General features: G+C 33.2%; 2 protein-coding genes across 3 annotated transcripts; one reads left to right on the forward strand and one right to left on the reverse strand.

Moving 5' to 3' along the window:
* Positions 1–5,602, reverse strand: LOC146920758 (RNA-binding (RRM/RBD/RNP motifs) family protein). 2 transcript variants are annotated; one of them, XM_085714203.1, is made up of 5 exons: positions 5,185–5,602; positions 4,901–4,999; positions 3,399–3,438; positions 3,148–3,353; positions 1–388 (listed from the first exon to the last, which is right to left on the reverse strand). In XM_085714203.1, exons 1-5 carry the CDS (start codon positions 5,560–5,562, stop codon positions 230–232), a joined length of 882 nt encoding a protein of 293 aa, XP_085570329.1. In that variant the 5' UTR covers positions 5,563–5,602; the 3' UTR covers positions 1–229. The 2 variants fall into 2 exon arrangements, with proteins under 2 accessions (XP_085570329.1, XP_085570328.1); XM_085714202.1 differs by having other exon boundaries at positions 3,148–3,438.
* Positions 5,603–7,207: 1,605 nt separating this feature from the next.
* Positions 7,208–9,386, forward strand: LOC146920759 (uncharacterized). Its single transcript, XM_085714207.1, has one exon. It carries the CDS (start codon positions 8,196–8,198, stop codon positions 9,267–9,269), a length of 1,074 nt encoding a protein of 357 aa, XP_085570333.1. The 5' UTR covers positions 7,208–8,195; the 3' UTR covers positions 9,270–9,386.
* Positions 9,387–12,395: the final 3,009 nt, after the last annotated feature.

A 12,395-nucleotide genomic window follows, 5' to 3' on the forward strand; every position in this document is an offset into this window, starting at 1 on the left:
TGGAAAAAAATACGAATTGAGATTTATAGGGAAAATTATATGTAAACTCTTCTTAAACTTTATCCACATTTTAAGGTATGTCAAACTCAACCTAATTGAAAAATACTGTGAATACAAGTCATCCTTCATATCTCTGTATACATGAGGTAATCAGGTAAAACTCCAGCTTGTAGAGGTTTCTACTCAATCCATTACCATATCCAAAGATCAGTACATGAAAAATTAGGATTTATGACTCATCTGGTTGAGCGTCATCAACTTTCTCTTCAACTTCTTCACTTCCAGCTTCTGGTTGCGCGTCGTCAACTTTCTCTTCAACTACTTCACTTCCAGCTTCTTTAACTTTTTTTTCACTTATTTTTACGAGAAGTGGTCGTCCAAGTAACTCCTGCAAAGGGATAGGTAACAGATAAATAACTTTTCTTTAGAATGAATCAATCCCATTTATACAGTTGAAGACAGTAACTTCAGAACAAACAAACAAAAGGAAAAGCTGAAATAAGTAAAGAATGAAACCAGATAGGAATACACACAATGACGGAGCTTCAATAACACACTTGGGGGTGCCAAGTTGTGTATAAAAATGAACTTCCACAATCCAAATAAAAATTAAGCATGCTACATGCACATCTAAGTGCATACTAAATAAATCTTTTAAACACCTTTAAGACAAGCCTATTCATATGATTTTTTATTCAACCAAAAAGAAATCATGCATCCTCAACAAATAATATCTACTTGCAAGCATTTTGTTAAAGAGGAAAAATATATTAAATATAATAGCTACCACAAATAGCGCGCTTTAGTAGACAATGCTCTCAGACATGACCTGTATCTCAGTACACTAGTAAAGTGAGCTCCATACTATAATAGAAGAATGTATCACCCATTGTTTCTACATTTTCTATCTGTTCTAATACATATATAACATAACAGTAACACCATAACATTAAATTTCTTAATAAGTCGACTCAAAACTTACTACCAAACTCCTCCTATACAATAACTATATCAAATCCATACACACACCTTATCCTCTCAGCTCAATTAAAGTAACTAGTCACCACTGCACTAGCAAACTATATGTTTACCTCCTTGTTCACCGTAGTGCCATTTCACTTCTATATAAGGAAAAAATTACCATACAGTAAAAGGAAAACACTATGAAGATAACTCCATCACTACAGCGCAATACTTATCCAACCCTATGTCCCCACTCTTTTCCATAAGCCTCAATTGGTTTTTACTCACACTGATGCTTTCCCTTTCACTGGCATATTGCAGACCCTCCCAACTCCTTATGATGCATCCACCAAGCCCACATTCTTACCACCATAGCCGTATTAGTCACATATGCACCCAATTTTCAACTACATGACACACTTGCAGGCATGTTAAAATCATCAGAAACGTGCTCAAGTCAAAACCAACATAACCAAATTCATTGTATCACAACAAACACCTTGTTTGCAAAATTCAAGCCTATATCAATAGAGTAAGTGGTAACACTATTCCCATCAAAACCGCATGAAATACCGCCAATAGGATTAAGGCAGGCAGAACAACCGCTGCACAAGAAAAATTGCATTGCCTAAGCAAAACCCTCAAAGAGCAGTAATATTTAATTCATTTGATCCTTCTTTCCCTTATGTGCTTTGTTAGTAAAAAACTTCATGTTTATAGTTTTGGTTGAATCAGAGGGAGTACGATGAACCACGAAGCACGCGCAGAGGAGAGGCAGATTCAAAGGGAGAACGGCGCATCGCGCACACAGAGCTAGACGATCAATGACACATGTTGGAGCACGAACAATGCAGCGCATACGCAAAGGGTCAGAGTGGTCACGACAGGACGCAAACGCAGTGGGTAGACGGAGGGTGCAGTACTGGGGAGACATGCAAAATGAGTTTCCTGGGTTAGGGTTTATAACATTAAAATTGTTGAGGTGATCGCGGCCACCCTATATCCCTAAGAAGCTCTGCCCCTGAATACACAGATGCTTCTTCTAACTCCTTCGGATATGAAATTCAGGCCTCTACTACAGCATCTATTTTATAGAACTTATGAACAATTGCAAAATTCAAATAATTTAATTACTTGTCCATGCAAATGCAATTTATCTGTTTAAGACATGCTGTTTATTCCACTTCTATCTCAATTGACGCCTAGCGTCATTGTGATGCAGCAGCATTTTCCAAAGGCACCTACATAGCTGAGCTTAACAATCATTCAAAATAATGCCTAGTTTAAAACAAAAGCACCGTGAAAACATATTGGTGCAGAAAATACTGGTAGATGCAATGCAAGTGAAACCATTTACTCTGACCCAAAATTATGAAAAAGAAACACGGGGAAGCAATAATTGAAAATCCGATTTTAAGGATCACTAGAGTCAAAATTTGTGTAGATAAATGTAGAAAAGTAAAGGCAGTAGTAACAAGCTAAGTGAAAATCAGAAGGTGGTGGACGTTTATTGGTGCTTTGATATGTCGGTAGAAGCATCCATATTTATCCTTTATATCTCCACAAAAATTGTATGCTTATATAAGTAAAATCATTTCTATTCTTATTACCATATATCCAACCACTCAAAACACTACAAAACCAATGCAGCTATAACCTAGACACTCAAATAGCCAAGTATAGTTTGGCCATCCAAATCCAAACAATATTATCGAGTCTTATTTATGTAGAGTGTGATCGTATTCAAGAAAACCATAAAATACATATCTTGAACATAAAAATGCAACCTAAAGTTCTGCTTAAAGATACAAAAATCAAAATAATTTCAAGTGTTTAAAGATTATAGACTAATGGTGTAAAAACAGTTTTATAAATCTTCCAATGATATCTCACAATGGTGTCATGTTATTATATTACTTCCTAAAATACCCTGAGAAATAGCTACATGGCGAGAAAATATTGGATGGTTGTGTAAATAAAAATTATACTATCACTGCATAATCTTTAAACATTTCAATTCAAGATTAAAGATTTTTTTCAACAAGGCTTTTCAAAGCCATTAATATCAAATTGTCTCCAAAAGTCAAACACAATAAATTTAGATCAATCACGAAATTGAAAATCATTCAACATATGTAAATAAATAGCAGAGGAAGTGACCATGAACAATGAGATGATAACTACCTTCCCTTGCAAAGCAGAAATGGCAGCTTCTGCTTCCTCCTCCGTATGATAAGAAACAAATCCATACCCAGCAGATTTCCCACCAGGGGTTTGAAAGACAACCCTGGCTGAAACTGGTGTTTTGAAATTCTCAGTGAAGATGTCTCTGAGATGTGTAGATCTTGCTTTCCACGCAAGGTTGGATGCATAGATTACATAACGTGCTTCCTTAGGAGTGGGAGCTGGAGGAGGTGGAGGAGGTTTCTTAAATCCCTTTGCAAACTCTACCCTTACTATCCGGCCTGATATTTCCTGAACCACACAATTAGATGTCATTAAAATAATAGCCACACAAAAGTTGAATGAGATATGGAAACCAATATTTTTATATTCATTTTTCATTCAACTTCGGACACTAGTTAAGATATTTCAAAGCATCATCTCTATTCCTGGAGCTTAGTTTAGTCCGTTGGAAGTTTTTTGCTAGAGATATAACATATACAGAAAGGAAACTAAAATGGACATTTTAAAGGAGATCCTACTACATGCCACCGCAGAGTGACATAACTTCCCTTTTAGGTAGTATTTTTTTAATAGGCTAAATCCCTTTTAGGTGATAAGATTATTTATGTTATGAATTTCTGGTCGTGTGCATTAAAATCATGTGATTATATCACACTTCTTTGAGGGAAGAAAAACATTAACGAAATCATAGTTACTCTGTCTAACCTCTAGTTTTTACATTTTAGTAATAATCTACATAGTGCCATAGTCCCAACCAAATTAACATATGTTTTGGCATAGCATGTTCAACTGGACCTCAAATAACTAAACTTCAAAGTCTCTTGTAATTACTAGTGAGTGCAACAAATATAGAAAATAAGAGGTCTGTACAGTAGTACTATGAAGCACGAAGACAACTGTGGACACCAGACACAACACTAGCACAAACACACTAACATGAATAATATCTAAAACATAGAACACATCAGATTCAGAATTAAGCGTATTAGAGATGTTAGTCTTAACTGCTCATATCTGTTTGTATGCGTGATCAAGACTATCTCCTCTGATTTGTGATTCCCCCGAAATACATACATGTGTGGGGGCACAGGGATGAGTAGAGAAAGAACTATATCGCAAATTAAGTGTTTTGAAGAACTTTCTTGACATTTTTCAAGTATTAACTATTTTTTTCATATTCAAGATGACTTTTATGAAAATATTAAACAAAATGTGTCCTGTACCAAGCCATAGTTGAGTGTCAAAAAAGCGTCCAAATCATGTTAGCCAGTAAAATTAATTATCTAATTAGACAAGAAATGAGAGTGTTGGGCACATGCGTACATGTATTGGTGTTAAAAGCACATTAGAGACTCTTAACACCTCAAGAAGGAGAAGTGCCATGCTTCATAAGCATTTCATCTGGGTTACACACCTCCCTGGGTGGGAGTCATAAGGGTGGTTTGGTCGTTGATAATATAGGATAAAGGAGTTGCGAGTCATAAGGGGTCAACGTTCAAATCTCGATCTCCACTGACGTCTAACAAATCTAATAATTTACTAAGATTTTCCTTTAAAAAAAGTTTCTAAATTATATTTGCATGACTTCCAAGAGTTCCAAAATGATGTGATTCTTTGGTTTATTACATTAGAGCATCCTTTCATTGCACAGTGTATGTCCATTATTAAGAAGATTCATTATTTTGGAGCCACCATTCAGAACAGACAAACATACACCAAAAATAAAATAAAAATAGATGCGAGGACTTACAGCTGCATTAAATTTATCGACAGCAGCCTGAGCCTCCTCTCTTGAATCCATAGTAACAAATGTATAACCTTTTCCCTTCCCATCTTTGCTCTTTACAATCTACTACATAATACACAAACACCCATTTCTCCAAATTAAACAATCATGTAGTATACAACTTCAAATGTTAACCACAAACTCTTAATCATGTCATAAATTAATCACTGAATTACAAAAACTAATTGAAAATTAAAACCAAAAATTCAAAAATTAAAACAAACATGACACAAAGATTTTGAAACAACCTCAACGTCGGTTACAGTTCCACATTGAGCGAAGAGATCCTTGATATCCGGCTTAGAAAGAGACCAAGGCAAGTTAAAGACAACGAGGTTCTTCTTAACGTTGTTCAATGTCTCTGTTTTTGCTTCATCTTCTTCAGTTGTTGCTGCTGCTTCTGTTACCTCTTGTAAAGCGTAGCAGAGTGTTTTGGATTTGGAAGAGGAAGAAGAAAAGTGAAGTTTGTGGTTATTGTGAGAGAAAAGGGAAAAAGAAGAAGAAGAGATTGAAGTTGAAGCATTGAGTTTTATGGAATCTGGTGATTTTGCTAGGAAATGGTAGTTGTTGTTATTTGAGAAACGTTGATGTGTGAATACAGTTATGGTTGATTCTAACGTTGCCATTTGTGGAAGCAACGAAATGCGACGAGGTGGAGAAGTAGATAAGCGGGTAGTGATGATGCCGGTTTTATTTATCGGTTTTTCCTCTTAAATTTTTTGACAAAAAAAATCTCTATGACTCCTATTTTTTTTTTTTTTTGACAAAAAATCTCTCTGGCTCCTATTAAATACAAAATAGTTTATGAACATGCACTTTCGTTGTCAGTTTAGTCTTTTTTTAATGGTTGGGATTCGAATCCCGGAATGTAATATGTATTGTCTATACCAACTGAGCAAAAGCTCACGAGGACTATCAGTTTAGTCTCTAACGTTAAATAATTCTACCTCAAAAAAAATAATTAAATAATTATGTTATTTGATGATGTGGCAAAAAAATTATATTAACAAGGTATATGATGTATATGAGGAACTAAAGACGAATTGAAGGACAACCCAATTCTCAAATCCCTAATTCACTTAAATCCCCAATTCTCTCTTTTGTTCAAATTTTTAATAGCACCAAAAAAAAAATTGGAAGTTAGTACTATATAGATAAATATATTTCTTTTTAACTTGCTTTGATTAATTTCATTGAAAATATATTTTTGAAAAAGCTTAATTATGAATTAATTTTTTGCAAAAAATGCAAGAAGAAAGATATTCGAATAATTAAACAAACACAAATTTAATGATTAGACCAGAGTACCAAATATTCTAGAACTGGCCCTGGAAGCAACTCACCCTAATCTATGTTCATATGTGACTTGTGCATAACAACGAACAAGTGAGACAAATCTTTCATCATACACAAATTAATTTCAACCATTAAATTAATAAATTTTACATCTATGGTTTGAAGGTCCGCACAATTTTAATGTCTGTTGCAATTGTTTGAAAATGTTGCCAAAGTTCTCGGGTTGTAATGTTTAGGAAAAAAAAATATTATTAATGGTATTGTGAGACATTCTTCTATAGTCACAAACATAAAAAATGAATAGTGTTTGGTCATACACACATAAAAAAGCTATACATTATTCATTTGTATTTGTGATTATAAAAGAAAAGAATTCCTCTAGTAGTATTGTTTATAAAGCTTGTGTAAGAAAATTTATGAATCAATTAATGTTGTTTTTACTAAAAATTAAATGATATTTATTCATTCAAATTGATATCGTAAATCAATACGATGCAAATTTGCTAAAAATAAAAATGACAAATTTGCGAACAAACTCACAACATACATGTGAGTATTCGTTCTGTGACTAGTGTATTTGAAGAGTCTGTTGGAAGCAGATTGCAAAAATATGGGGGGTCAGATAATAAAGAATTGCTTCAGTGGTGAAATGATTTCTTCAAATTGATTATCTTTTTCATAGGTTGAGAATTACTTGTATATGTTATAATAATGATGGTGGATGACCCACCTCAATTATGTTATGTTTCGTTCCTGTAACTTCAATTATGTTTTTGTTCCTGTAGCTTTTCATTTTTTCTCAGAAGGTTGTAACATAGACAGATATAATTTAAGGAACACGCTTTCTCTCAATTATAGCTCTTTCTCTCTTCATCAAATTTTCTCTCAATTCTCTATTTTTCTTTTCATCAGTTTACCTTTTATAACACGTTATCAGCACGATTGTTTCTATAAGAAGTTTACACTACTGCTAGAAAAACTGACAATCTGTCAAGTGATCTATAACTAAGAGTGGCTATTATTGTTATTATTATTATGGAGGTTTAAGAAAACCCATCTAATCTAATTTTTACTTTCATGCTTATTGGAGGTTTAAAAACCCCATCTAATCTAATTTTTACTTTCATGCTTATTGGAGGTTTTAAAACCCCATCTAATCTAATTTTTATTTTCATGCATGCTGGAGGTTTAAAAACCTCATCTAATCTAATTTTTATTTTCATGCATGCTGGAGGTCTAAAAACCCCATCTAATCTAATTTTTACTTTCATGTTTAATGGAGGTTTAAAACCCCATATAACTTTTATATTTAATGGAGGTCTAAAACCCCATTTATAATATTGATTCATGAGACTAATATATAAAATTTAATGTGATTATCATATGTATTCATTTATTATATATGTTGTCTTATAATTTTTTTTTACTACTCATGTGTCATAAATTAGATGATATTTAACAATGAAAAATATTTTTCTCATTATCCAACGTCAATGAACAGTGAAATTAACGGTCATGAACAGTGAAATCAACGGCTATAAACAGTGATTTCAACGGTCACGAACAGTGTTTTAAACGGCTATGAACAGTGTTTTTAACGGTAACAATAACGGTCCTTTTTACAAAATTCACCTTATAAATACCTCACCTTCATTCATAATTTTTCACATCTCAAAATTTTTTACACATACTTACAAAATGGCTAAAAACCTTTTCATATACATCTTTCTATTTGTGGTTATTGTGTTCTTCTTCTTTTTCGCCCTTATTGAAGAAATAGGAGAAGATTTTGTAAGATTAGCTATAATTATCGTTTTACCATTATTAGTCTTAGCTTGTTTGATTACTTTTTGTTTTGGTGGAGGCTTAGATTAAAATATTATATTATTATGTTTTTGTAATTGTTGCTATTAAATAAAATGATATTTTTATTTTTGTCGTAGTATATAAATATATATATTAAATGTTGATTATGCTCTTCTGTATTTTAGATATAATCATGTCAAATGTTAAACATCAATTCAAAATTTTAAGCATAACTGGCGACAACTACATAACCTGGAACAACAACTTAATTGAGTATCTTGCATGTGAGGGACTAGACAAGATTCTTGAGGGAGACGATTTGGGAGATGTCCCAGAGGAATTATCAAAGAAAAAATCAAAAGTAAATCGTATAATCAAGCACCACATTGATGATGGATTACAAACAGAGTATTCAAATGCAAAAGATCCCAAGATCTTATGGGACAAAATTAAAGCAAGATTTGGGCATCAGAAGAAAGTCTTATTGCCCTCATTAATGGATCAATGGAACAAATTAAGGTTCCAAGATTATAAAACTGTTGTTGCATATAACTCTGCTATGCATCAAATTATTGCACAATTAGAATTTTGTGGCAAAACTATAACTGAAGTGGAAAAGTTGGAGAAAACATTCTCAATTTTTCATGCATCTCAGGTGGTGTTGCAACAACAATATAGAATGAGGGAATTTACTGAATACTCTGATTTGGTTGCAGCCCTTCTAGTGGCTGAACAAAATAACGAGCTACTCATAAAAAACCATCAATTGCGTCCTACAGGAACAATGGCATATCCTGAAATAAACGCCACATCTTTTAATCAAGGGCGTGGTGGTTATAATCACCAAAGAGGACGTGGTGGCTATGCTCGTTTTGGTGGTCGTGGTCGAGGCAGAAGTCATGGTCGAAACCATTTTCGTGGTAGAGGTCGTGGAAGAGGTTATATGAATTATAGACCTCTCAAATATGACCAATCAAACAAGAATCATCAGGGAAAAGGTAAAAACATCCAGGAAGGTCCCTCTAGAAATCATGATGATAGTTGTTATAGATGCGGAAAGAAAGGTCATTGGGCTAAAACATGCAGAACACCAGAGTATCTGTGTAAAAGATACAAAGAATCTGTGGATGGAAAGGAAAGGGAAGTTAATTTTAATGAAATTGAACCAAAGAATGACACTAACTGTCTTGAGGCTACTGATTTTGTTGAAGGAGAATTTAATATGGATTAATTAATTAGTTAAAATATATATATGTGTGTAATGTGTGTTGTGTATATTTTTAAGAATTTGCATGTTGTGTGACTATGTAATATTTTCATGATTTAAATAAAATAATTTTGTTAAATATGATATATTACTTTACCCTCTCTTTTCTTTAATATTATTTTTATTTTAAGAAGGTTAGAAATGGATTCAGGCAAAGACATTTGCATTCCAGACAGTGGAACTACTCATACGATCATCAAAAGTAAGAAATATTTCACCAAAATATTCCCTACTAAAGGTGTAATAAACACAATTTCAGGTCCTGCAGATTTAATTGAAGGAATAGGTAATGCTATGTTCATGTTACCAAATGGGACGAAGTTTGTCATTAATAATGCTCTATACTCTCCGAAATCAAAGAGAAAGTTGTTGAGTTTTAATGACATATATAGTCAAGGATATGATACTGAAACTACAACCGAAGGTAATATGAAATACATTAATATTATTACTAATGTTTTGGGAAAGAAGAAAATTTTAGAAAAATTACCAAAATTGCCTTCTGGATTACATTATACATATATGCATGAAATTGAATGTAATTTAATGGTAAAAGAAGATCCCAAAACTTTGACTTTATGGCATGACCGCTTAGGTCACCCTGGCTCAACAATGATGCGTAAAATAGTTGAAAGTACTCATGGTCATTCATTGAAATGTTTAAAGCTTACAAGAGAAGATAGACCATGTGAAGCTTGTTCTCTTGGAAAATTAATAACAAAACATTCACCAGGCAAGATTCAGACAGAATTACCTGCATTTCTTGAAAGAATCCAAGGAGATATATGTGGACCCATCCATCCACCGTCAGGACCATTCAGGTACTTTATGGTATTAATTGATGCATCTAGTAGATGGTCACATGTCTGTTTACTGTCAAGTCGTGATATGGCATTTGCAAAATTTCTTGCACAAATAATTAAATTAAGGGCACAATTTCCTGATTATACTATAAAGAAAATTAGACTTGACAATGCCGGTGAATTTTCATCTGAATCATTTAATAATTATTGCATGTCAATTGGAATTACTGTTGAGCATCCTGTTCCTCATGTGCATACACAAAATGGTTTAGCTGAGTCATTAATCAAACGTCTTCAATATATTGCTAGACCTTTAATAATGAGAACTAAGCTTCCAGTTACAGTTTGGGGTCATGCAATTTTACATGCTGCAGCACTCATACGTCTAAGGCCAAGTGCTGATCATAAACATACCCCTTATCAACTTGCTATTGGTAAGGAACCAAATATTTCTCATTTAAAGATTTTTGGTTGTGCAGTATATGTACCAATAGCTCCACCACAAAGGACAAAAATGGGTCCTCAAAGAAGGTTAGGAATATATGTGGGGTATGAATCACTATCAATTATTAGATATCTTGAACCTTTAACAGGTGATGTTTTTCAGGCAAGATTTGTTGATTGTCATTTTGATGAAACAAATTTTCCAACACTTGGTGGAGAAAATAAACCATTGGAAAATGAAATAACATGGTATGTACCACATTTATTACATTTGGATCCATATAATAAATCGTGGGAAGAAAATGTAAAGAAAATAGTACACTTACAAGATTTAGCAAATCAATTGCCAGATTCATTTACTGATTTGAAAAAAGTGACAAAGTCACATATACCAGCTGTAAATGTCCCAGCTCGGATTGAAATTTCGAAACTGAATGATGTAGCAAGTACATATAAGGCACGCTTAAAGCGTGGCCGACCTATAGGTTCCAAAGACAAAAATCCCCGAAAAAGAAAAGGAACAAAAAAGGTGAATATGATCGAAAGTGATCTTGAAAAGACACTAGATAGTGATAAATCTGAAAATGAAATGTGTGCTCTCGAAAAGGCACAAGATGATGAAAATGAGATCATTGATAGTGAAACTGAAAATAAGAATGATCTCGAGATTTCAATTAATTATATTAATACGGGAAATTTGTGGAGCCGAAAAGACATATAAATATTGATGAAATATTTTCATTCTTCATTGCTTGTGAAGTTACAAATGAAAATGATGATCCCGAACCCAGATCTGTCAATGAATGTCAAAATAGACATGATTGGAAAAACTGGAAAGATGCAATGGATACTGAATTAAAGTCTCTTAAAAATCGAAAAGTATTTGGGCCTATTGTGGCTATACCTGAAGGTATGAAACCTGTTGGGTATAGATGGGTTTTTGTAAGAAAACGAAATGAAAAAAATGAAATTGTAAGATACAAGGCCCGTCTTGTTGCACAAGGTTTTACCCAACGACCAGGTATTGATTATGAGGTAACATATTCTCCTGTTATGGATACCATTACTTTTCGTTATTTAATTGGTTTATCAGTATTTAATAATCTTGATATGTATCTTATGGATGTTGTTACTGCTTATTTATATGGCTCACTTGATAATGATATATACATGAAAATGCCAGAAGGACTTAAGATGCATGATACATCAAAACCAAGAGAAATGTATGCAATTAAGTTGCAAAGATCATTATATGGATTAAAACAATCCGGGCGCATGTGGTACAATAGGCTAAGTGAATATTTACTTAAAGAAGGGTACGAGAATAATCCAATTTGCCCTTGTGTTTTTATAAGAAAAACAATATCTGGTTTTGTAATAATTGTTGTTTATGTTGATGATTTAAATATCATTGGAACTATTAAAGAAATTAAAGAAGCAAGAGAGTACTTAAAGAAAGAATTTGAAATGAAAGATCTAGGGAAAACTAGGTTCTGCCTTGGTTTACAAATTGAGTATACTAAAAATGGTATATTGGTACATCAATCAAATTATACAGAGAGAGTGTTAAAAAGGTTTAACATGGACAAGGCAAATCCTTTGAGTACTCCAATGATGGGAAGAACACTTAACATTGAAAAGGATCCTTTTAGACCTAAGGAAAATAATGAAAAGGATCTTGGCTCAGAAGTACCATATCTAAGTGCCATTGGGGCACTCATGTACCTTGCTAACTGTACAAGACCTGATATAGCTTTTGCAGTGAATTTACTGGCGAGATTCAGTTCATGTCCTACAAATAGACATTGGAAAGGGATAAAACATATACTTCGATATATACGAG

The sequence above is a fragment of the Medicago sativa genome, chromosome 5 (genome assembly GCF_051527215.1).
Source record: "Medicago sativa cultivar Bolivia chromosome 5, Bolivia_mono, whole genome shotgun sequence".
Taxonomy (NCBI): Eukaryota; Viridiplantae; Streptophyta; class Magnoliopsida; order Fabales; family Fabaceae; genus Medicago; species Medicago sativa.